At 37.6% G+C, this 24,609-nt stretch overlaps 1 protein-coding gene across 1 annotated transcript in view; it reads left to right on the forward strand.

Annotated features, from left to right (window-relative positions):
* LOC145683790 (uncharacterized) overlaps positions 1-24,609 on the forward strand; it is a 45,409-nt gene that overhangs the window by 14,011 nt on the left and 6,789 nt on the right. Inside the window, exon 2 of the mRNA XM_081755372.1 lies at positions 18,135-19,980. Coding sequence (XP_081611498.1) covers positions 18,135-19,980 — 1,846 coding nt within the window. The remainder of the gene's footprint in view (positions 1-18,134; positions 19,981-24,609) is intronic.

Genomic DNA, 24,609 nt, shown 5'->3' on the forward strand with positions numbered 1-24,609 from the left:
CAAATGAAAATCATGTGACGTTAAATGCTGCCAACTTACTAGAACAAAAAGTTGCGTGTATTTCAAAAGTTGCGTACTTTATGTGACACCCTTTGTTATAAGTTTTACTCTATAGTGATCACGTAAAAAACCGGAAATGGGTTATTTATACCAATTCCCATTTGAATTTTACTTACGTCAACAAATTCGATTTCTGACTTGGCTTTCTATATCCTAACCAAAAATTAATCCTGATGTATTAAGTAGTTCTTAAGTTTTTTCCCCTCTCGGAAAGACGCACGAATAAAGTCAATATGATACCTGAAGGAGTTTTGGTAAACCGAACTCCGTTAAATAATAATAATAATAATATAGTGTTCGTGTCGTCTCAGTGACTGTTCTGATCTAACGAATTTAACGCTGTACATACATTTCCTTTAGTTCTTGTGCTCCTTACGCAATATTGATATTGGCGTTACTGTGCTTCCGATAAATTATATTGTTGTTAGTTCGTTTTTCATTGTTAAATCTTAAATTTCACGCACGTTCATAGTCACTACACCTTAGAAACGTTATACAGTTACACACTTCCATACTTACACCTTAAAAATGTTGTACAGTTACGCACTTTCATACTTTTATACGTTAAAAATGTACGGCTACGCACTTTCATACTCACTACTCCTTAGGCATGGTATTTCTGGTATTTAATATACGTGGTTTGCTATATTACGTATATATTTTCGTGAGCCAGTGGGGGCCTGGGCCACACCCTTCCCCCTTCGGGCGCCTATGTCCTTAGGGATGTTGTACAGTTAGCCACTTTCATACTTACTACACCGTAGAAATGTACAGTTACACACTTTCAAATTTACTACACCGCAGAAATGTTGTAACAGCTATTTACTTTTATAGTTACTACACCTTAGAAATGTACAGTTACGTAATCCCTACTACAATACGAGATTTTCATATAATTGTCTCTCGTTTTTCGTTTTACTGTAAAATTAATTATTATAAAGGTATTTATTTTATTTATATAAGTAGGAAATAGCAAACAGTAATTAAACATTAATTCAATAGATGGCAGAATGGTTCGGTGCGAGGTCGAATCCTTTAAGTGGCGCCTCTAACGGAAAAGTTAGAAACTATTGCCAATGAACTGTTGTAATTTGTAAAAATTTCTTATAAAATGAAATGTGTTATGTTCACAAAATGAACGTGCTTCAAGTTAAATTGTCAAAGAGTAAAGAAATGATTGAAGAATATTGAATAAAGATAAAAAAGAAACAGTAGTAACTGCAAAACATCTAAATAAATTACTTTTATAAAATGGCCTAAAGAAAGAATTGTTGTGTTTGCTAGTGAAATGAAGAAATGGGACTATAGTCTATAGAATACCTTTTGAGCGCGATTTAATGTTTAAGTGACATCTATTAGTCCTCAAACTTACTATAAGCGCCCAATCCTTTTTAATTTTAGTTCTATTTTCTTATATTATCTAAAAATGTTTTCTCCTTTACAGTGGCGGATCTAAAGGTGAGGGACAAAGGGCCAAGACCCACACCGTGATAGGGGCTTAAGTTTAGAGTTGCCCCTCCAGTCTGAAGGTGCCCTTGGATTTGCAAAATAGAAAAAACAGTGCTTAAAATACTAACAATTGTTACATTTCACTTAACTTCAGTACTCCATGGGCTTCACAAAAATTTTAAATGTTTTCTTCATTATTTTTGCGCATCCGTTACACCTGTTCGCCATATTCGCCATATTTTACAACTACCATGCTGCTGAAACCTTCCGCAATGCTTCCGCATCCGGCAAATAGTACTAACTTCCACATATCTTTTCTCGTATTAAACATAACTCTCCTGCCGAACTTACATTCCTAAACATCAAATAAAAACTTCAAATTATCATTTCTTACCTCATTTCTCCTGTAAAATTTCCTGATTTTTATAAAAAGCGGAGGGGTAACTCTAAACTTAACCCGTGATAAGTTTATCATGAGTAACTTTGAAAAAATAATAAACAATAGCTTAAATTACTTTCGTAAGTCAAAAAACTGGAGGCATAGGCCCTCCGGCCCTGGGATATATCCGTCACTGCTCCTTTTTAGTACATTTTATGAAAATATTGTTTCAGCGGCATTATTTAAGATATTGCTTGAGAAGGGGGCAGGAAGTGGGTAATAATAATAATAATAATAATAATAATAATAATAATAATAATAATAATAATAATAATAATAATAATAATAATAGGGTCTAATAATAAATTTATAAAGTACATCTTTCTGATTTTAAAATGGATTAAAATCTGCAGTTTTACGTTCCACTGTTATGCCGGCTAGGTTAAAACAGACAGTGAGGATGAGAAATGAATGAAATGCTTAAATGAAGAAAGTGGGGGGAAACGGGAGAACTCCAAAACCCACGCACACGGTGTTTGTCAACCACAGAGCTCACTTGGCGCGAGCTGGGATCGAACCAAGGACCCCATTAATGTTCTACCACTGAACCACTGCGATTTCCATTTTCTGTCACACTGCGATTATTCCGTGTAAGCTAAAAGAGACGATGATGATAAGAATGAATGGAAATAGTGGAGCGAAGAAAGTAGTAGAAAAGGGGAGAATCCTGAGAAAACGTAAGCACACGGTGTTTGTCCACCACAAAGCCCACGTGGCGCGAGCTGGGATGGAACCAGTGATGCCACGCACAAAAGGTGAATGCAATACCATTTTTTTTACTTTAACCCTTTCGGGATCCTGTTGTTCAATTTGTACCATACACGTTTTTCATGGTACATTGCGTTATTTATCTTCTATTTGAGCTTTTTCGTCCGTTTTTTTTCAAGTCCAGAGGCATTGTAGAAGACATTACGTATGGTTTCAGACCGTCCTGCGTCCAGACATAGGAGGTGATGACGTCATAATTCTAAAATATATTTTTTTCATTTATTAAGCCTATGTTCAATATTTTTGGCGGGCTTATTTTTGCACGTAGAAGATTGAAATTTTGCACAAACATTTAGTCCACCGAGTAGTATTTACCAGATTTTTTTTTCAGATTTCTGCGTTAAAACAGGGGGGGGGTCCAGAGGGCTAAAAGTTGAAAAAGGGATATTTTACCCAAAAAATCCCGTTTTTTCGTCATTTTCTCGCCTTAGATACATGATAGAGACACGTGAGTCATACCGTCTGAAAGGCAGTTCTATTCTGAAAAGAATGAGGTATGAACCATGATCCTAGGTTAATTAGGAATGTCTCAGGAAATTTTTTCCCTGAGATCATAGTGTATTGTAGTAATTTGGGACATTGTGGGAATTGATGATCAAATTTCTCCCGCCCTTAGTATTCAAGATAGAAACTTGAAATATGGTCCACACATTTAGTTTACCAAGTACTATTTATCAGATTTTTTGGAGGTTTCTACGTTCACACAGGGGGGGGGGGGGCAGGGGGGACAAAACTTTTTCCCCTCAAAATTTTCCCTTCGACATCAATTTTCCCTCTCCTGGTATATGGTATGAGCATAAAAGTGGTACCATTCGAAAGCCAGCTCTGTTCTGAAGAAAATGAGGTATGAACCATGATCCTAGGATAAACAATGACGATGCAGTAGCTGCTTGACTGAAAGTCTAAAAAATGCCTGGATCCGGAAAGGGTTAAACTTTATATCTCTTTATTTTCTCTTTCTACCACTCTTCAGGACTATCAGACTCGACAGGCACATGGACACAGAAACATCGAGAACAATTAAAAATTCCTAAGCTTCTCCCACCGGGAATCGAACCCAGCACTACGTACACCAAAGGTGCACGCGCTAGTCAGTAGAGTAGCGAGGAGAGCTTACTAAGCCACTGCGGACCTTGTTTCATACAATATATTCTGTAGGGTCAAAACAATACAAGAATTTAAGGGAAAGCGAAAGACTTCCCGAAATTATACGTATAAATACGAGAATTGACTGCCACAGAGCAATTTGGTACAGTAGAGTCCGAAAACTCGGCCTAATTTGGACCAAAGGGTGGCCGAGTTTGTGAAAATGCCGTTTATCGGGAATAGGGTTAACAAAAAATAAGTACAAGTGTTTCCTCAGAAAATACAGTACTGTACTTGTATATATTAATTGCTTGAAAATACAACAGAGAATAAACTGCCCAAATACCCTTAAAGTGGAGCACCACCCGGAAGTCATTACATATGTGCCTCGTGCCTACTGCGCAATGAAACGTTATATATTATAACTATTGTACTATAAGATGGAGTAATGTTTCAGCTACAACACAAGACACTGATTCATTTGGTTGTCTCTCCTGATACCGAAAAATATAACAAATAAAAGAAAATATTTGATTCGTTTTACAATGAGCACACAAGATGGCTGTTGTTGTAAGATCTTAGAAAAAGTGCTCAGTTTTACGAAATGTTTATTTGTATGTGTAAAGTATTTTAAAGTAACGATCTTATTACAAACTATATATATTGTTTGACCGTTTTTCGTGTTATGCTTTATATTTTATTTAAATCTTAATTTACATTTAAGGAAATAGATTATTGAGACGAAACTTGCGCAGAACGCCATAATACGTTGTTGCCAAATTTGTACGTTTACTGTAGTAGTCACAATGAGTAAATTCCTGGATTCTAGCGTTGCAGTTCGAGAAACGGAATTGCGGAAAGAGTCAAAAACTAATTTCTATAGTAAGTATCCAAGCAGAATTCCATGATTACTTCCTTTATTATCTGGCATCAGTAAACACTCGACACTATCTGGCAACGCCACACTATTTAAGCAACCTTTAGTATAGCACTGGGAACACCTAGTGATCCACAAAGGAAAAGTACGTACTTTATGAAGACATAGTGCCTTTACTATACATAAAAATGAAAATTAATAAATACACACGGTACAGTAATTTACCTGATGAGAGACCTCAGAAAAATACATTTTTTTTCTTTTCCCTGCCAGGGTATGGACCAATTATCCGGAGTACCGGGTTATTGAGTGCTGCGTTTTAGGGACTTTGCGGTATTAGTATTCGAACACCGGAAATATAATTTCCGAGCGTTCAGACTACACGTAACTCACATTTGAGTTTCGCTTTATTACCCGGAACACCTCATATCAATAATATTGTCTTGAAAGAAAGCAATCGGTACCGAAAACGGTGTCGTCCCACTTGCGACAGTCTTATGTGTGACAGGAACTGTTAACTGTCCTACGAGCGACCACTTCGATCTGTTAATTGGCGTATGAGTCATCGATTCGTTCATACAAAGATAATGGAAGAACATAAGGTTCCTTTTCTTTAACTTGCTTCACGCTAGTGTGATTTAGAACCTTACAAAATGTACTATGAATAATTTACGTTTCTAGAGGTATCATTTCTTCTTGCTTAATCATAAATTTCAGATGTAAAGTATAAAGCGTTCTTTAATAAGTATTGCATGCAAGTATTAATAACTATCTATTAAAGAATATGATATATATTTTTCCTTAACTACCTCTAACACTTTATCCAGGTTCTGGGACTGGCAATGTTTTTGAGACGCTTTTCCCATGCCATTCAGAGAGTCTTAGGAAGTCAAAAAGTAGATGTTTGGCGAAACTGTTACACGTTTAAGTTTTCCAAAATAAAATATGCTGCTTTTCTTAGTGACTAATTAGATTTGAATTAAGTTCATAAAGCATATCTTTTGAAGAAAGAGGGTATTATTCGTACAATTGGATTTTCAATAATTAATCACATATTAATATACTTTTCATGGAAATATCCCTGCTGTCTCGTTAAGTTATTTGATTTGTTTTATGTCAAATCTAACTCAAAATTAAGATAAGTTTTATTTGCACTCGCAGTAAAGGAAAAATATATTTGACGAACAGTATTTTTCATAGCAATAACACCAGAGGCAAACATATTTTACGAGAGGGGATCATATCATCTTCCATCATCTCAATAAGAATGAATCTGTCGCTCATAGGACAGATAACAGTTCCTGTCGCTAATAGGAGTGTCGCTTCTAGGACTAATTCCCGAAAACTAGGTACCTCATAGAAGTAAGAAATTAAAATGATTTGTGTATTTTTAAAAATTAAATCTTATAAATATATTAGAAATAAAAAATAATAATAAAACAATGTCTTCGAAATAACTACTCACCTTATTTACTATTATAATGCATCCAGTTTGTTATTACCATGCGAGCAATCCTTAATCATTTCTTTCTGTCGTTTTGCGTTATCAGTTTTGTATTATTTTATTGCACAGCTCATTAATCTAGTTAATAGCTTAACCTAAAATCACGAATTATCTCGGGATTTTTATTTTGCCTATAAATTATGATCACGAGAATATTCGTGAAGCGCGAAAAAAGCCTGACTGTAAATTTAAACAACAAATTCTTACGTTGCTTGCATTCAACTAAGTACATGTAAGTGTTTGTTAGATGTAGCGAATTGTCATTTTACCAGTTTTCGCCAGTAATTTGCAATTCACGCAATTAATTATTCACATAATGATCCTAGTAAAATAGTACATGTACAATGTATCAAAAATTAACTTTGCTGCTTCTTTTTCTTCAAAATAGTGGTATTTTCTTGCATAATATTACAAGTTTCTGCAGTATAAATTGAACGGAATGTTATACTGCACTTATTTTCACGGTTACTAATGTACATTTAAATAACTCTTTGTGGTCTATTATGCTTAACAGCCTTGTATATGTGTTGTTTCTAAAAAAAAAAAAAAAAAAAAAAAAAAAATATGGAGACTTTCTAACGCAACTCTGCAATTTTATTACTAGTATGTGATATTGTGTTCTGAAATATTTAAAAATAAATTGACATGTATTAGAATATGTAATTCCTTTGCTTTTCCATAATATTCTACTATAATTTGGAAACACTTTTTATAGGACGTACATATTCGGGATTTTAATAATTCTTTTGTAGAAAGTTTCATCCTAAATATTCATCACCCAATATTTCAATAAATTAAACAAACTGTATACAATATGTTGTAAACATTCGTTTTAACTTTATTTACACTATTAAGTCTTCAAAAGGTAACACTAACAATAAAATGTTTGTTTATATCTTGAACGAGTATACTCGTGGTTTTAACATCGGCAATTTTCAAGTGCCTATTTTGAGCCTAAATTTTGTGTAATTTTAATAATATTTGCTTTTACACACTTTTACCTTCAACGTAGAACAAAAGTAACAAATTAAAAAAATTATAAAATTTGGAACATCTTCTGCGAAAAAAAAAATAATAAGCGGTTCACCTAGATATCCATCAATAGAATGCATACTAAATTAACTCAGCGTGTATGCTAATTTGAAATGACATATTTCAGTTGAACGTCCCACGTATATGTTCTTTAGGCTAAGAGAGACTGATGATTAAGGCAAGTGAATGATGATGAAACAAGTGGTGGAATAAGAAAGTGGGAGGAAACGAGAGAAAACCCATGAATACGATATTGTTCACCAAAAACTTACTTGACTAGGGACCGAACAAAGGAACCTAAGCACCAGAGGTAAACGTTCTATCACGTAGCCATTGTCTCATCTTCTTTGTTAGTGTTATGTGAAGTTTATGTACTCCATATTATATAGCCTACCTGGATTGAAATTAGAGATAGCATTAAAATGTCAGCAAAAGAAAAATTGGGACACGCGGAAATACGTAGGAACAAACCATGGTTCGACCAGGAATGCATTAAACTAGCAAAGAAGAGAAAAGAGGCAAAATTACGCTGGCTACAAAATCCAAATCAAATAACTACACAAAATTTCGCAGATATCATGCGGGAAACTTCCAAAACTTTTAGAACAAAGAAACGCGATTTTCCGAAAGCTAAAATTAAGGAACTTGAAGATAATAGTAAAAATAAAAACATCCGGGGCATGTATAAGGGAATCAACGAATTTAAGAAAGGCTATCAACCTCGTGCTTATATATTAAAGAAATCTGACGGTACAGTTCTCACTGACACGGATAGCATCTTAAATAGGTGGAAAGATTTCTTTGATTTGCTTAACACGCAACCAAAAACTAGTGTTCGTGAAGAAAAGGAGATACACACCGCAAAACCGTATATTCCAGAACCCAACTGAATAGAAGTAGAAACCGCTATAAAGAAAGTAAAGAAACACAAATCTCCGGGTGTAGATGAAATTCCGACTGAGTTAATTTTAGCTGGAGGCGAAAAATTGTGGAACAAGATACACAAACTCATTCTCCTTATCTGGAACAAGGAAGAACTGCCACAAGAGTGGAAAGAATCAATCATTGTTCCAATTCACAAGAAAGGCGACAAAACTGACTGTAATAATTATCGAGGCATTTCTCTTCTGTCAACATCCTATAAAATCCTTTCAAATATTATATTAGCAAGACTGACCCCATACGCAGATCAAATTATTGGAGATTATCAGTGCGGATTTAGACGAAATCAATCAACTATCGACCAAATATTTACCATTCGCCAAATACTCGAAAAAAAGTGGGAATACAATACCCCGGTACATCAACTGTTTATTGATTTTAGAAAGGTGTACGAATCGGTTAGGAGAGAAACATTATACAACGTTCTTACAGAACTTGGAATACCGAGAAAGCTAATTAGATTAATTAAGATATGTTTAAATGAATCCCAAAGTAAAGTCCGGGTAGGAAAATTTTTGTCCACGAGCTTTCACATCGAAAATGGCCTGAAACAAGGAGATGCGTTGTCGCCATTATTATTTAACTTCGTTCTGGAATGCGCTATAAGGAAAATCAAAGATAGCAACCAGGGCCTAGAGTTGAACGGTATTCACCAGGTTATAGCATATGCTGATAATGTAAATTTAATAGGGGATGATAGGAGAACAATAGAAAGAAATGCAGAGATCTTATTAAACGCTTGCAGGAACATGGGTTTAGAAGTAAATGCAGAGAAAACTAAATACATGGAAGTGCGTCGGGACCGGAATACAGCAAATTATGGATGCGTTAAAATATTAAATAATACTTTTGATAAAGTGGATGGTTTCAAATATCTAGGATCAATATTAACAGACGAAAATCATATTCACGGAGAAATTAAATGTCGACTAAAAGCAGGGAATTCGTGTTACTATTCGGTTCAAAATCTCTTGTCGTCGCGAATTCTGTCGAGAAATTTGAAACTTAAAATATACAAAACGATAATCATGCCTGTTGTTCTATGGTTGCGAAACATGGTCACTTACTCTGAGGGAAGAACATAGACTGAAAGTATTTGAGAACAAGATCCTGAGACGAATATTCGGACCTAAGAGGAACGGGAATGGAGAATGGCGGAAACTTCATAATGAGGAACTACATAATTTATACGGTTTACCCTACATTGTTAGGGTCATCAAGTCTAGGAGGCTTAGGTGGGCGGGTCATGTAGCTAGAATGGAAGAAAGTAGAAACGCTTTCAAAGTCTGGACTGGAAGACCAATCGGAAAACGACCATTAGGAAGACCTAGGCGCAGATGGGAGGGCAATATTAAAATGGATCTCGCAGAGATTGGAATACAAAGTAGAAACTGGATGCAGTTAACTGAGGATAGAAGTCAGTGGAGAGCTTTTGTGAACGCGGCATTGAACCTCCGGGTTCCATAGGCCATACAGTTAGTTAGTTATTTCTGTTCAAATGTTGTTCTGCAGATGACTTTAATTACTTTTACCGTCAGGTGGCCCCGCGTTGTGTAATCTCGAACGCTCTCGCCTTTTGTAGGAACAGTTCCGAGTTCGATTCCAAAAAAAAGTGTAACTGTTTTTTTCAGGCCAGCCATGTAAGTGAGGTTTTTCCTGAGATTTTCCTCATTCCCACCAGGCAAATGCCGGGATGGTACTTAACATACTGGTCCCAGATCTTTCCCTTTCTTCCCCAATCATTTCTTCCTCCCCAATTCCCCGGGCAGTGTGATCGCCGAGGAACGTCATCCCTTATAACTAACGGACTAACGTGGTCATAGATGCCGAAAGTCCAGAAATCGAATTCCTAATCCTAATCCTAGTGACGGTCTAATAAATGCCGAAAGACCAGAAATCTAGTTCCTAATCCTAATCATAATCCTAGTGACTGTCTAATAAATGCCGAGAGCCCAGAAATCTAATTCCTAATCCTAGTGACGTTCTAATAAATGCCGAAAGCCCAGAAATCGAATTCCTAATCCTAATTCTAGTGACGGTCTAATAAATGGCAAAAGCCCAGAAATCCAATTCCTAATCCTAATTCTATTTACAGTCTAACATGGCCATAGATGCCGAAAGCCCAGAAATCTAATTCCTAATCCTAGTGACGGTCTAATAAATGCCGAAAGACCAGAAATCTAATTCCTAATCCTATTCCTAGTGACTGTCTAATAAATGCCGAGAGCCCAGAAATCTAATTCCTAATCCTAATTGTAGTGACGGTCTAATAATTGCCGAAAGCCCAGAAATCTAATTCCTAATCCTAATTCTATTGAGGGTCTAACATGGCTATAGATGCCGAAAGCCCAGAAATCTAATTCCTAATCCTAATCCTAGTGACGGTCAAATACATGCCGAAAGCCCAGAAATCTAATTCCTAATCCTAATCCTAGTGACGGTCTAATAAATGCCGAAAGCTCAGAAATCTAATTCCTAATCCTAATTCTAGTGACGGTCTAATAAATGCCGAAAGCCCAAAAATCGAATTCGTAATCCTAATCCTAGTGACGGTCTAATAAATGCCGAAAGTCCAGAAATCTAATTCTAATCCTAATCCTAGTGACGGTCTAATAAATGCCGAAAGTCCAGAAATCTAATTCTAATCCTAATCCTAGTGATCGTCTAACATGGCCATAGGTGCCGAAAGACCAGAAATCTGATTCCTAATTTTAATAGTTTTACTAGCAAATTAGTTGTTTGGATATTTACATTTCCTGTATTTCTTACAACTTAAATTTGATAAGCGTGAAACAAAACACTATCACAATGAGCTTGTAATGCAAAAGTCACCAGTAGTACTTGCGTTGTTATTGCGAGTTGCTAAGAGAATGTGCATCCATGTTAGGACTGTGTATACCAGTGGCGGATCTAGCTTGGGGTCGGGAGGACCTAGGCCTCCCAGTTTTCTGAGTGACAAAACTAATTTAAGCTATTATTTATATATTTTTGAAGGTTTATAGTAAACTCATAATATACCTATCATAGTCTGGGTTATGGTTCCCCCCCCCTTTTTTTTACCTCCTAGATCCGCTTCTAGTGTATAGGCTACCATTATTAAAACACAAATAACAGTAAATACAGGATACCCTAGAAGTCTCTAACCATTTCTGGGAAGCAGCATTTCAATTCAAATGAAGTATTAATAACATCAAGGAAGACACCGTGTCAACGAAAATTACAGCGGTTCGACATGTCCATGTCCATGCTCTATATCCAAGTTGAGTTGCCATCTCTCCGCGGAGCAGTTAAACACACGCTGCAATATTGCTGGAGTAATTGCACGCACCGATGCCGAAATGCTTTCACGCAGGTTCTCCAAATCCTTAATCTTCGCCTTGTACACGTGCCTCTTGATGTGACTACATAACATACAAAGCAGTCGCATTTCGACATCGGTGCGTAGAATTACCCCAGCAATGTTGCAGCGTGTGTTCCTGAGCACCGCGGAGAGATGACAGCTTTGCTTAGATATGGAGCGCAGTCATGTCAACTGCTGTGATTTCTTTGTCTTACGGTGTCTTATTTGATATTATAAATACTTCATTTGAATTTTGTTATAGACTTAGTACCACGATGGCTCAGTGGTAGAGCCTTCACCTCTGGTGCAGGGGTCCTTGGGTCGATCGCAGCTCGCGCCAAGTTAGTTTCATAGTAGACAAACACCGTGTGCGTGGATATTCTCGGAGTTTTCCGTTTCCCCCAACTCTCTTCATTCATTTATCATCACTGTCTCCTTTAGTGTAGTCGGCATAATCGTGGTACATAAAACTTAAAGATTTCACTTCATTTATTAGGGACTTCTCGGGAACCTTGTATATGCTTGTAATAATAAATACTGTGCAGTAAATAATGTGTCCAGCAGAATAAGAACTATAAATTATTATTGGGAAATGAACGATATACGTTTTAGTCCCATAAACATTTATCTCGAAAACTGCGCATTTGAATTTACTTTCAAACATATCTTTTTAGTTTAGTTCAATGTGATCTATCTTATCCATTTGTGTCTCATCTTTAAACACTATTATAGTTAAGTAAAAAATAAAATTTAAGATTTAATGTTAATTTTTGGACATATTTCATTAACAATATTACATAACAAAAATTGAAGTGTTAGAATGACTAACACCAGGACATCGCATTTCGAGCATATCAGGAAGCAACTAGTAATTGTCAGTGAGAATTTCCAATGGATTTTATAGTTTGCTATAAGCAAACCTTTACGCAGTATATTTGGCATTTGTGCCAAGTAACGAGTAACGTATTTTCTGTAATCGGTCACGAAAATAGTTTTGTAAACCTACGAATTGTCCGACAACAGTTCCATGAGTAGCAGTGCTGCCATCGTTTGTTCTTATCTGTTTTTTCTTATTCCTAGGATATAAGAACAACAGATGGCATAACTGCGACTCATGTAACTATTGTCAAACCATTCATAGGCTTACAAAACTATTTTGGGGACCAATTACAGCAAAACATATTACGTTATTCGATACTTGGTATAAATGTCAATTATACGGTGTGAAGGTTTGCTCGTTGCAAGCGTAAAATCCAATGGAAATTCTCACTGACAATTACTAGTTAGTTCTGATATGCTCGAAAGGCGATGTCTTATGTGTTCATACTGAATCAAGAGGCCTAACCTCTCTTATGTGAGTTAATGTGCGAGCGAGGATCAAGTGTTGCAATACGCATTTGTGAGCAAAGCACACGTACTGCATTTAGAGGGTTGACGAAAGTCTTCACTTTCGGAGGGCAGCTTGCTTTTTGAACCTCATCTTATCATTCTTTCTTTCATCTTCATCTTCATTTGGGCTTCGGCCCTAGACTACGTATCTACGATGGCGGACTCAGGCAATACCACTGGACAGACGAATCTAGGCAGACATTCTGGCTTACCATCTTTATCTCCAATTCCCAGCACTTCAATAGCACAACCATCCACACGCACTCGGCATTTTTCTTGGGGCCATGAACCGATCAGTGCATCTAGAGACAGACATCCATCAAACGAATCTACGCAATCCGCGAAACGCATCCGGTCTCGCTCACCAATAACATCCATGGATATCGAGGTTGAACGACAAAATTCTGGTGTATCTACTGCAGTTTCATCAACTCACGCTTCTCTTTTCCATTTCATACTTACTGATTATGACACTAAGTACACAAACCCTAAAATGATATTTCTACAAATTGCTAAGTATGTTCCTCGGGTTCGAGATACCCTAGTACAAATCGTTAAAACCAAAAATGGCTACATCTTAAAATCTAATGATCCAAATTTTGGAATTACAATCCGTAATAAAGCTTCTTATGAAATTTTTGGTAAGAACGCGAAACTCACTAAACTCACGGACAAGCGACCCAAACAACAGCCACCCCCTAGAAAACCTCCGTTTCTGTCGGTAGTCATAAGGGGTGTCTCTCCTGATCTAACTGACGCCGAAATTCAAGAGGAATTAGCACAAGAAGGCATTACAGTGGACAAATGTATTCGCATTCGAAATAACACTGGTCCTACATATATGGTAAGAGTTCTATCGCAGCGGCAAGATACTATCGACTATCTTCTCAGATTTGGAGCACCTATCTATAAGAAAATTCATCGCGTCGAACCATCTAAAACTCAGGGTCCGCTGCCAATCCGGTGCGAAAAGTGTCAGCTGTACAACGACCACACTACGGGCAATTGTCGTAATCAACCTAAATGTGGTTACTGCTCCGGCCTTCATGAAACCAAAACTTGCCCCAATTTACAAGGACCACCTAAATGCAATACATGTGGCAGTGGGCTTCACCCCACCTATAGCTATCGGTGTAAGGCTAAACCAGCACCTACGCCTGAGCATCCAGAACTTACTGTTCCATTGAAAACAGCAGACAAAACTACACCACCTACACAATCAGTATTACCCTCGCTCACAGTTGAAGATCTTATACGCTATGTTAGTCTAGTACTGCAAAACATATTTCCGTTTCAGCGAGCTCATGTCATACAACATATCATTTCTGCAGCCAAATCACTTTTTAACATTAATCTTCATGCCACTTATTCTAATAATTATGTTCATTTTCATATTGGATCGCTGGAAACCACGGTTTAAAACCATATACACCGTCTTCTTCATAATGGGGATTAGTTTTTTATTTGTCAATATTCGATCCTTTAAGCAACATAAACTATTACTTGAAACTCTGTTATTAGAGGAGCATATTAGTGCTTTTGCTCTAAATGAAACCGCTTTGAAGCCGACTGTATGTGCTCGTATTCCAGGATATCAATTACAACGCTGCGACTTTCAAGATCAAGCTGCTCGTGCCCAAGGGGGAGTTGCAATCGGATATTTTCCAAAATATCCAGTTCGCACATATACTCCGCAAGCTTTAGGGCATCTCCCGGAATACCTGTTAGTCACTTTATACTTTCCATCGATCATAATCAATTTCAGTACGATATACATTCGACCACGACAACCTATACCATTAGAATATTTCCGTTACATAGCCACTAACCATCGGAATATTCTCATCATGGCGGATATTAATATTCATAGTCGTACTGATCGCGAAAAAACAGAGTTTCACGAGTACATAACTAATAATCTTCAGCTTTATCTTCATGTTCTTCCTGCACATACCAGACCTATCAGCCAGACTACACCAGATGTCGTCATCACCTCTATCAATCTTCTTAATGACTGTCAGCTTGCAGTTCTAGATTCCATCGGAAGTGATCACCACCCAGTTAAATTAACATTAACTCGAGGAAAACCCCCACGTCCTATACTTACACCTCGTCGGGTTCCGAGGTATGATAAGGCAAACTGGGCTCATTTTCGGGACGACTTGGAACATTCAGTTTCTAGCATTACGCCTCCAAAAACTGAAACCGAACTTTCTACCTGTCTTGCAGCTATTACTACGGCAATTCAAACCAGTGCCAATCAGAATATCCCGATGCAACAAGTGCATTCCCACAAACCGGCTTTACCACCGACATATCTTACGCTCATCCAGAAAGCCCGACAGCATCTTCGAGAATATTATCGAACCGGGAATGAAGCATGTCTTCATCAACATCGCCAATGGCAAAGAGCTGTTCATAACTATCTTGTCGCTTATAAACGCCGTAATTGGATCAAGACCTGTAACACTTTATCCGAGGAAGCACACCCTTCTCGCTACTGGAAGCGTTTTCATCAACTTACTGGCAAAACCACCACGATAACCTACCCGTTAGTTGCAGATGACATTCCTCTGTTTTCTGACGAAGAAAAAGCCAACGCCTTTGCTACACAACTACAGACCGTTTTTACGCCAACAGCTGCCTCTAAACGCTCTGAACGGACAGATCTGTCTTGTATTCCTGCACTGCAACCTTCCACAGAACATGTGATTGACCCGGAACACCCACTCACTACACCTATTACTACCGACGAAATCCAATTGGCTCTAAAACGGAAAAGGAACACAGCACCTGGGATTGACAACATCTCTTATAGACACATCAAAGAAGCGCCATACTCATTTCTCCTGATACTGACTACAATATATAATTTCATACTCCAAACTGGATTCTATCCTTCAGAGTGGAAAATCTCTAAAATTTGTATGTTTCCAAAACCAAATAAGCCTGCCCATTCTGTGTGCTCTTACAGACCAATCCAACTCACATCAGTATTTAGCAAGGTTCTGGAAAAAATTCTTGTCTCTCGACTTCATAAGTATCTTGAAACTACTATTCTACTGCCAATCCACCAAGCAGGTTTTCGGCCCCGTTTTTCCATAAATGACCAGCTTCTTCGTCTCAGCACCATTATTACAAATCAGTTTAACAAAGGGTTTCCATCATGCCTCATTCTTATGGATTTGGAAAAGGCTTTCGATAAGGTATGGCACTATGGTCTTATTACAAAACTACAGTCATTCAAACTTCCCACATGCTATCTCAGGCTTATTTACTCGTTCATTACAAATCGCATTGCATATGTCACAGTTGGTAAAGCACTCTCCTGGCCAATACTTCCGCTTACTGGAGTTCCACAGGGGTCGGCTCTAAGTCCATTATTGTATATTCTTTATGCTTCTGACATTCCAACAGTACCACGTAATGTATTTACTTTCCAATATGCAGACGACACAGCTTTTCTTGCACTTGGTAACACTATCCATCAAATCAGCGCTGTACTCCAGGCAACTCTGGATAATTTCATCACTTGGTGCAAGAAATGGCATTTAACCATTAACAACGACAAAACGCAAGCACTGGTTTTCATACCACCTCATAGACGTTCCAGAGTCTACCGTAACCCGAAACTGCTACGAATAACAGTTGATGGATACCAAATACGCACTACCAGCACTGCTACGTACTTGGGCGTTGTTTTTGATTCCAAACTAACTTGGAGTGCACACCTGCAAAAACTCAAAACTAAGGCAACTACTCGTTTAAATCTTCTACGTCGTCTCACGGGTACTACGTGGGGCCTCAAACCCGATGTTCTACTCCATACTTACAAGATGTTTCTCCGTCCTATTCTCACCTTTGGACATACTGCCTGGTGCAATGCCTCTGTTTCCTTCTACGAAAAACTTTGCATATTGGAGCGTCACGCTATTCGTCTAGCCCACCGACTTAAACTTCCGTATCCTACGTGGCTCACGTATGAATACATCAACTTTCCGAAGATCACAGAGCATATTGCACAACTTCGTAATCGGTACATTACATCTCGCATAGAAATGGGTCATCCACTTTTCTTGGATATTCTTCGAACGGATGCTCTCACTGATGCCGCATATCGTTACAAGCATACCCCTCTGAATATACTCATTTCATTATATGTCCGCCATGCAAACCTCACAGTAGCAGAACGCGACATCTATGCCATTTATATCATCCATGCTCATATTCCTCATGTTTTTCCATCTTAGCACAGACATCCTCACAACTAACTAGGGCTTCCCCTTGTGATCATTAGTCCCGAGTCGCCCCGGGACAGAAGATTTAACCTACATCTGTCTTACTAACTTCTTTGTGTTTGTGATGTGATGGCACTTCATCTCATATTACATCATCATTATCTTTTGTTTTGCTCACCGCCACAATTATCGCACAGTTTTGTCTTATCGCACATTTTGCACTTATTTTTCAATTTATATTTCACTCTTTATCTTATAACACAGTATTTATCCTTTTCTTATATATAAAATTCATTATATTTCACTTTTCGCACCTCCATTTCACAGCCTGTTCTAGTGTACTTTATAATAAAGACATGTTTAATTACATAAATTATGGAAAATAAATGATCAACTGATGACATTACCCAAATTTCCCTTAGCCCAACAAATTATTTTCCAAATTGTATTTTTGTTTAGAGAACCACATGCCAAAGAGAGGGCGTAACCCTCTGAGAGGCTGGAGAAGTAATAAAGTTTTTGAAAACCATCATCCTTATAAGAAGCCATTTCTCTCTTCTCCATTCAAAAAAAAAAAAAAAAAATCTTATGTGTTATATTAACACACAAATAACGCGCTAAAGCGACAGTCATTTTGTGTTGTTTTAACATCTCTCTCTCTCTCTCTTTTTTTTTTTTTTTTTTTTTTTTTTTTTGCTGTGTACCATCTTGGTAATGTCATGACAGAAAAAAAAACTTGTTGGGAATCTACTCCAGGATCAGCTTCATTTTAATAGGTGGCCTGATTATCGTAAAGCATTATTTTTATTTCTACTATTTCTACAAGAAAAAGATTTTCTCGGCTTTATGATAGTTCTTAAATAGAAGGAAAAAAAAAACTCTGGTTTATTTCGGTTTTAATGCCTTAAGTCCTAAAACGTATTCAGTAAATAATATAGTTAATAATACGTATAATTTGTCCTTAGAATTATCAAACGAATACACAATTTTCGTCTTCTTTTTCTTTCCAGAAGTGTTGGTTCTGTATGAATACCCAGCTCTAATTGAAGTTAGTGGACATCGAACAAAGCGAGGCCAAACTGAAGAGGACATCGTAGTGTTTTTAGATGAAACCAAAGAAGATAAAGAACCCAATGGTCAGGGCAAGGAAGATGAAGCTTTACCGGTTCAAACAGCTGAAGAGTCTCACGAAGAACAACCCATATCTGTCACGGAACCATCTTCGGCTGAAGATGGTGCAACAACGCTGACAAATACGGTTGAAGACAGTACTGACTCTGTTCCAGAGGAAGGTGGTATTCAAGAACGTTTTGGACTCTTGAGTCATGTTGCAGGTCATATCCTCAAGGAAACGCATAACTTCATTAAGCCTGCTCTTGGCGGTGGACACTATCATCACCACAAACCTTTCCATGGAGGTGGTTTTGGCGGAAGTGATGCCCAGAGTCAAACATTCAATTTTGGCGGTGGTATAAGATTACCTGGATTTAGTATTGGTGGAGGGCTTTCTCATGGATCCAGCAGTGCTGGCAGTCATGGAGGATTCGGTGGTGGTCCTGCAATAGCATCATCTGGCGGTCCTGGGTTTGGAGGAGGATTCGTTGGTCCTGCTCATCATGGAGGCGGTGGTTCCTCAGTTAGCAATGCTGCCAGCCAAAGTTTTGCTTCTTCCGGAGGACCTGGAACTATCGGCAATGCTGGTAATCACAATTTTGGTCTCGGCGGTGTTGGTGGTTCCGCAAGCAATGCTGCTAGTCAATCTTTCAACGGTGGGTTTGGCGGTGGATCATCCTCTAGCAATGCCCAAAGCCAAACATTCAACGTGAACGGCGGTTTCAACAGTGGAATTGGGGGTGCTTCAAGTAATGCTGCCTCATTCAATAGCAACGGTGCTGGTTTTGGAGGAGGATTTGGTGGAGTTGGTGGGTCCTCAAGCAACGCAGCTAGTCAAACCTTCAGTACAGACAACAACGGCTTCGGAGGAGGATTTGGAGGTGGATTAGGTGGAGGCTCTAGCAATGCTGCTGCCCAATCATTCACAAACAATAATGCTTTCGGAGGAGGCATTTCTGGATCTTCTAGTAATGCTGCAACTCAAAACTTCGGTTCGAATGGTTTCGGATCAGGTTCTTCGGCAAGCAACGCTGCAAGTCAAAGCTTTAACAGCAACTTCGGAGGAGCTTCAGGATCTTCAGCCAATGCTAATAGTCAGAGTTTCAACTCAAACAGTGGCGGCGGATTTGGTGGTCCCCAAACTTTTGGTCCAGGCCCTGTTAATGGTGGTTTTGTGTTTGGTGCTGGATCTCCATCTATTTCCGGATCATCAAGTAATGCGGCATCTCAAAGTAGTAGTCAATCTTCAGGATTCGGTGGTGGTCATCATGGTGTTCTGCCTTTGACTACCGGAGGAATCAGACCAGTTCATGAAGTCCAAGGCCCTGGGTTTGGGTTTCAAGGAGGCTCATCCAGTTCAAATAGTAATGCTGCAACAGCTTCTTCATCAAACCAATTCGGTGGCCCCGGAGGTGTGTTGCATGGTCCAAATTATGTTCCTCAAAAGCCAGGACCCGTTTTCGTAGGATCTGCCGGTGGTACCCATAGTGGATTCGATGGCCCAGAAGAATATGCTGGCGGGTACCATGGTGGCACTGGTCTCATTGACGTCCGTACAGGTTCCGCTGGTGGCAAGGATGGAGTAAGTGGCATCGCGGTGTCCCATAAGGTTGTGTCTGACGATGGGAAAACAACAGGAACAGCAGACTCTCTTGTTGTTAGACAAGGAGATGATGAATCAAGTTCATCATTTGCAAGTTCATCCAGTTCTGTTCAGGTCAAGGACGCCATTGCATTTCCTAAGTAAGTACAAAAGCGAATGAGTGGCTCGGCATACATAATGGTACCGTGAAATTGAATCATTAATTGGAATGGGTTGGGATTAAAACATAAAATAGCATATATGTAGTTTAATGACAGGAGAAGCATATTTGGTACAATCACTGTATTGAACTGCATAGGAATACTGAACCTTCTTTTCCAATGTACTAAAAAAATGTGACATACCAGTATGTTTTCCCGAGCCGCTCAAAAAGAATTTTATTCTCTACTATATTAGGAGTCCTCAAAAAAAATAGTATTAATCTTCATTCACAAGTAGGATGTGACATTTTAAAACAATATCCTGACTTGAAACATTTACGTGAGATGAATTACAAATGAAGTGAAATATTTTGCTTAAGATCAAAGGTTTGTTAGTTATAAACTAAGGAGTGCATTATATATGAGAAATTGAATTATGGTGAAGAAAAAGCTTTAGAAGACAAAAAATGTAGTGGAAGAAAATAGGAATTTACTAAAAGATTCATGCACACTCTGGTGTCCATATTAAAAATTATATAACTTTGGGTTACATAGACATTGTTCTCATCAGGGTTAAAAACTCTTTCCCATATTACAAATGGTGCGGGTGAGTACATTTGGTGGTTTTACAGATGTCATAAGCGGACGATGATTTTGCACAGACACGCTCTCGAGAATAAGAGAGCAATTGCATTTTCTCCGAAACATAGGCAGCTAATAAATTTAAACTATTTGTTGTCTGTATTATTAATAAGGCCAAGATTACCAATTCAGCTTGTTTCAAACTACATTTACCTTTTCTTGGTTCATTAGCCTCAGTACAAAACAGTAACTTACGATTTGAAATTTAACTTGTTTGACTGTAACACTGGATCGCGTACATATTTCGCGTCATTTGTGCTATAGCTCTTGCAGATACTTGGGGCGATCCGTTCTTTTGTCTGGGTGTTGCAATCTAGAAAGAACGTATATAATATCTCAATGGCACACTAACTTTCCCGGTCAATGCAGAATGAAAAGAAAGGTCTCTTTCATTTGACGAATGTTGTTGAACACATTTGATATGAAAAACATATTTTTCAATACGTATTTAATTTGAGTTTATTTAAATGCAAAGTTAAAGTACTCATGCTATTTAAATAAATACATGAATAAAGCTGACGCGTTTGCAGTTAAAAAATAATTTCATAGTTCATTCTTCTTTTTTCAGTAGTACATGCTCCCTTGATAGTTTTTCACGCATTCGAAGGTAAAGTCCCCCAGTTTGGAAACCAATTTGTCTATTGGGTCTCATAAAATAATCAAGACGTTGTGATCTATTTTATCAGTATTAGTAATGAGCAAAACCGGTTGAACAACAGAAATTGGTTTGTAAAAAAAAAAAAAAAAAAAAAAAAAAAAAAAAAAAAAAAAAACTAACATTTCTATTTTCTCCAAAACCGGTTTGATTTTTGATCAAAACCGGATTCCCTTCTCTCCAAATAAGTTTTTTTTTTGTTTCTTTACTGAAACCAGTGCGATTTTTCTTTGAAGCCAATATCTGTTTTTATAGAAGGAGTGATCGGAAAGTGATGTTACAAAGCCTGCAGTGAAACGTGTATGTATTATTTCATACAAGCAATACAGCCAACAGATAGTACATATGTTAGGTTATTTTTCGATATAGTCTCCGTAGCGGTTGAAGGACTTGTTGCATCGTGGAATGACTTTAAAGATTCTCTCCTGGTAAAAAATCCTGTTCTTGCATGTTCAACCACGTTGTCACGAAGTGTTTCACCTCCTCGTCTGAAACGAAGCGATGGCCTCCTAGGTGCCCCGTCAAGTGCGGGAACAGGTGAAAGTAGCTTGGAGTAAGCTCAGGGCTGTAGGGAGCTTTGTTCAAATCTGTTGATGACGTCCTGGGTCGGCCACTGTGTTTCACGTCGGTGACGTTTTGTCTGCCAGCCGCAAACTTAAACTTTCGACATCATTCTGCGACACGCTTCGAGATTAAATCTGTACCAGCTGCCGGTGAATTTCAGCCGCAGTTACATGTTTCGCCCACAAAATCGAATAACTGAGCGGACTTGCTCGTGAGACCAGTTTTTCAAATGCCGCCATTTGTGTTTACCTGCAACTAGCGCCGAGGTGGCAGGTAGTTGAAACTCTGCACAGTTGTCTACTCCATGTATTAAAATCACCGCACATTCCTCATTCCTCTATAACAGACGAAACTCCAGAAATATGGGCGTTGTAACTTTAGTTTCTGATCCTCCCTCGTAATACTCTGTTCCAAACAAGTTAACCAAAGGAAAGACGTTTTAGATAAGAAACCAAACCTTTTAAACTTGAAACCATTTTTGGAATAAAACTGAACCAGTTTTCAAAAACCCATTTCAGTTTTCCTAAAAGCCGAAAATCAAACCACTGGCTTTTGTGTAAGTTTCCGTTAAAGATTGGTGCTTATGTTGGCGAATCACTGAGGAGCTTCCATGCACAGTTTCCTAATAATCCCTTCTTGTCCTAAAAAGTTTCTATTTTAATTTCGTTCACCTGATTAATTATGGTCTCTTTTCTCCTCTTCTTTCTTCTATCATCCGTTCTATAGCATCCTTTAGAATACAGTTCTTTCTAGGCCAGTCAGTTTAACAGCAAGAGTAACAAATGCTCTATATCCAAGGGCGTCGATTTCTCTGTAAATTGGGGGGGGGGGGCGTTCAGATGCAGAAGGTAGATATATGAAGATTTTAAGACAAATTGCACACAAATTATGCCAAAAATTGTATATTCATAAATACAATAGCGGGCCCACATGAGCTATGGGGGGTCCCCTCGGTCCCCCAGGATTGGCGCCCTTGTCTATATCTACGACGTCTATTTACACACGAGGAACTTTAATTCATACTATGACAATCAATGATGCCAACCTGAAACGTTATAAAATCCCATCTCGAGAGGCAGAAATTCCCGTTTTTCTCTTGAATTTTCCACGTTACACTAATAACAAAATTCTCTAAACTTATAAAGCATGGCAATAAAATTATGTGTATATGAGTCATTTTCTTCAATATATGAGTGTATTATTTAAAAAAAAAAAAATCCGATCATTTACGTTCATCAAACAGTTTATGAACAAGTATTTTCGTTAATTGAAAGAGACAATTAAAAATTGTGATGAATATAAGTACATGTGGTTATGAACTCAGTATTCCCTATCACGCTTTTGTGCCATTATCTTCTACTGAACGTATAAGTAAACAGATAAAGTTCGTTCTTTAGTCATTTCGCACGGAACGATTTGGAAGTTTGATTATTCTCGTTTCACCCTTTTCTAATAATTCCGTTCTTTCTCTCATTTTTCTTTTTGTATTTTTTTAAATACCAGAGTACAATTCAACGTTCCTTGGCACTTTTTTTTAAAAAAAAATCGTAAGTCGTAATCGTAAGTTCACTTCAACACTAACATGTCTTTTATACTAACAAAATTTGACAATTAGCATTAATTTCAACATTACTGAGGGGTCATTTGTCTACTTCTCGCTCATAGACAATTTTGTTGGCATATATGGAGTAGATATACATGAAAAATCCCATAAATTCCGCCAATTTTTTTTTTCCAAAAATCCCCTTTGTCCCATTTCGAGAAACTGTCCAAAAAAATCCCACACACACATATATATATATATATATATATATATATATATAAAAGTTTTACTTGTTCTTGTGGAGAGAATAGTAAATTTATGAACAATTTCTAGAATCTTGAGCTTATCCGGCGCTTCAAACATACCAATACTAAACGATCAAAAATTTGTGAAATTTACGGTATATTTAGTAGTCCCCTCATGCTGTTTCAATTTATTCAAGTGATTATGATTTGTGCACATGGTCTTGATTTGGATTCCAAGCGTAGCCACATTTTCAAACTTGACCAGCACTTGATGAGGAAGTTAACTACTTCAATGAATAAAAGTGTAACACAATACGGTTTAGAAAGCTGGAAATAATTACATTGTGCATCGATGCACTGATCACGCATAACCTAGCTAAATACGCACCATCTGACAAATCTTTTGTTAACCTAAGCGCCAGGACTTCACCTTAAGCATATAGTTTTGTTATTCGATACAGCGACTAGTCTTATGTATTGGAACAGATCCTGGTAACACAACTTGCTAATAGTTAAAATTGTCACTAAGATATGGCGCTTATTATTTGTTCTTATATTTCTTATTAAATATTAAAAACTAATATACACTTTGAAGCAAAACATCTTATATTAAAAATGGTTTTTTAACTCTCTCGTTGCAATTTTATGAAACATAATTTCTTTTTCTATTTTTAAACATACAGTACTTCATTAATTTTCATTTGTGCGAATAGTGTTTAGAAATTCACTAATTTAATGCAGAAGAAAGAAAAGTCATGCACATTCGGAAAATCTTCTTGTTCCTTTTTGTTTGTATTATAACGAACGTTTTATGAACGTTTATTAACGATTATTTTTCTGGTTAAATTGTAGACCCTCTCCAGGCATGTAGCCGAGGGGGGTTCCGGACCCCCCCTTCGAGACCAGAAATGAAAAAATTAAGCAAGGATAAAACAAAATAAAATGACAAAAAGAAAGATCAGCGTTAAAAATTAAAAAGA

The sequence above is a fragment of the Thermobia domestica genome, chromosome 4 (assembly GCF_964235325.1).
Source record: "Thermobia domestica chromosome 4, izTheDome1.hap1.1, whole genome shotgun sequence".
Taxonomy (NCBI): domain Eukaryota; kingdom Metazoa; phylum Arthropoda; class Insecta; order Zygentoma; family Lepismatidae; genus Thermobia; species Thermobia domestica.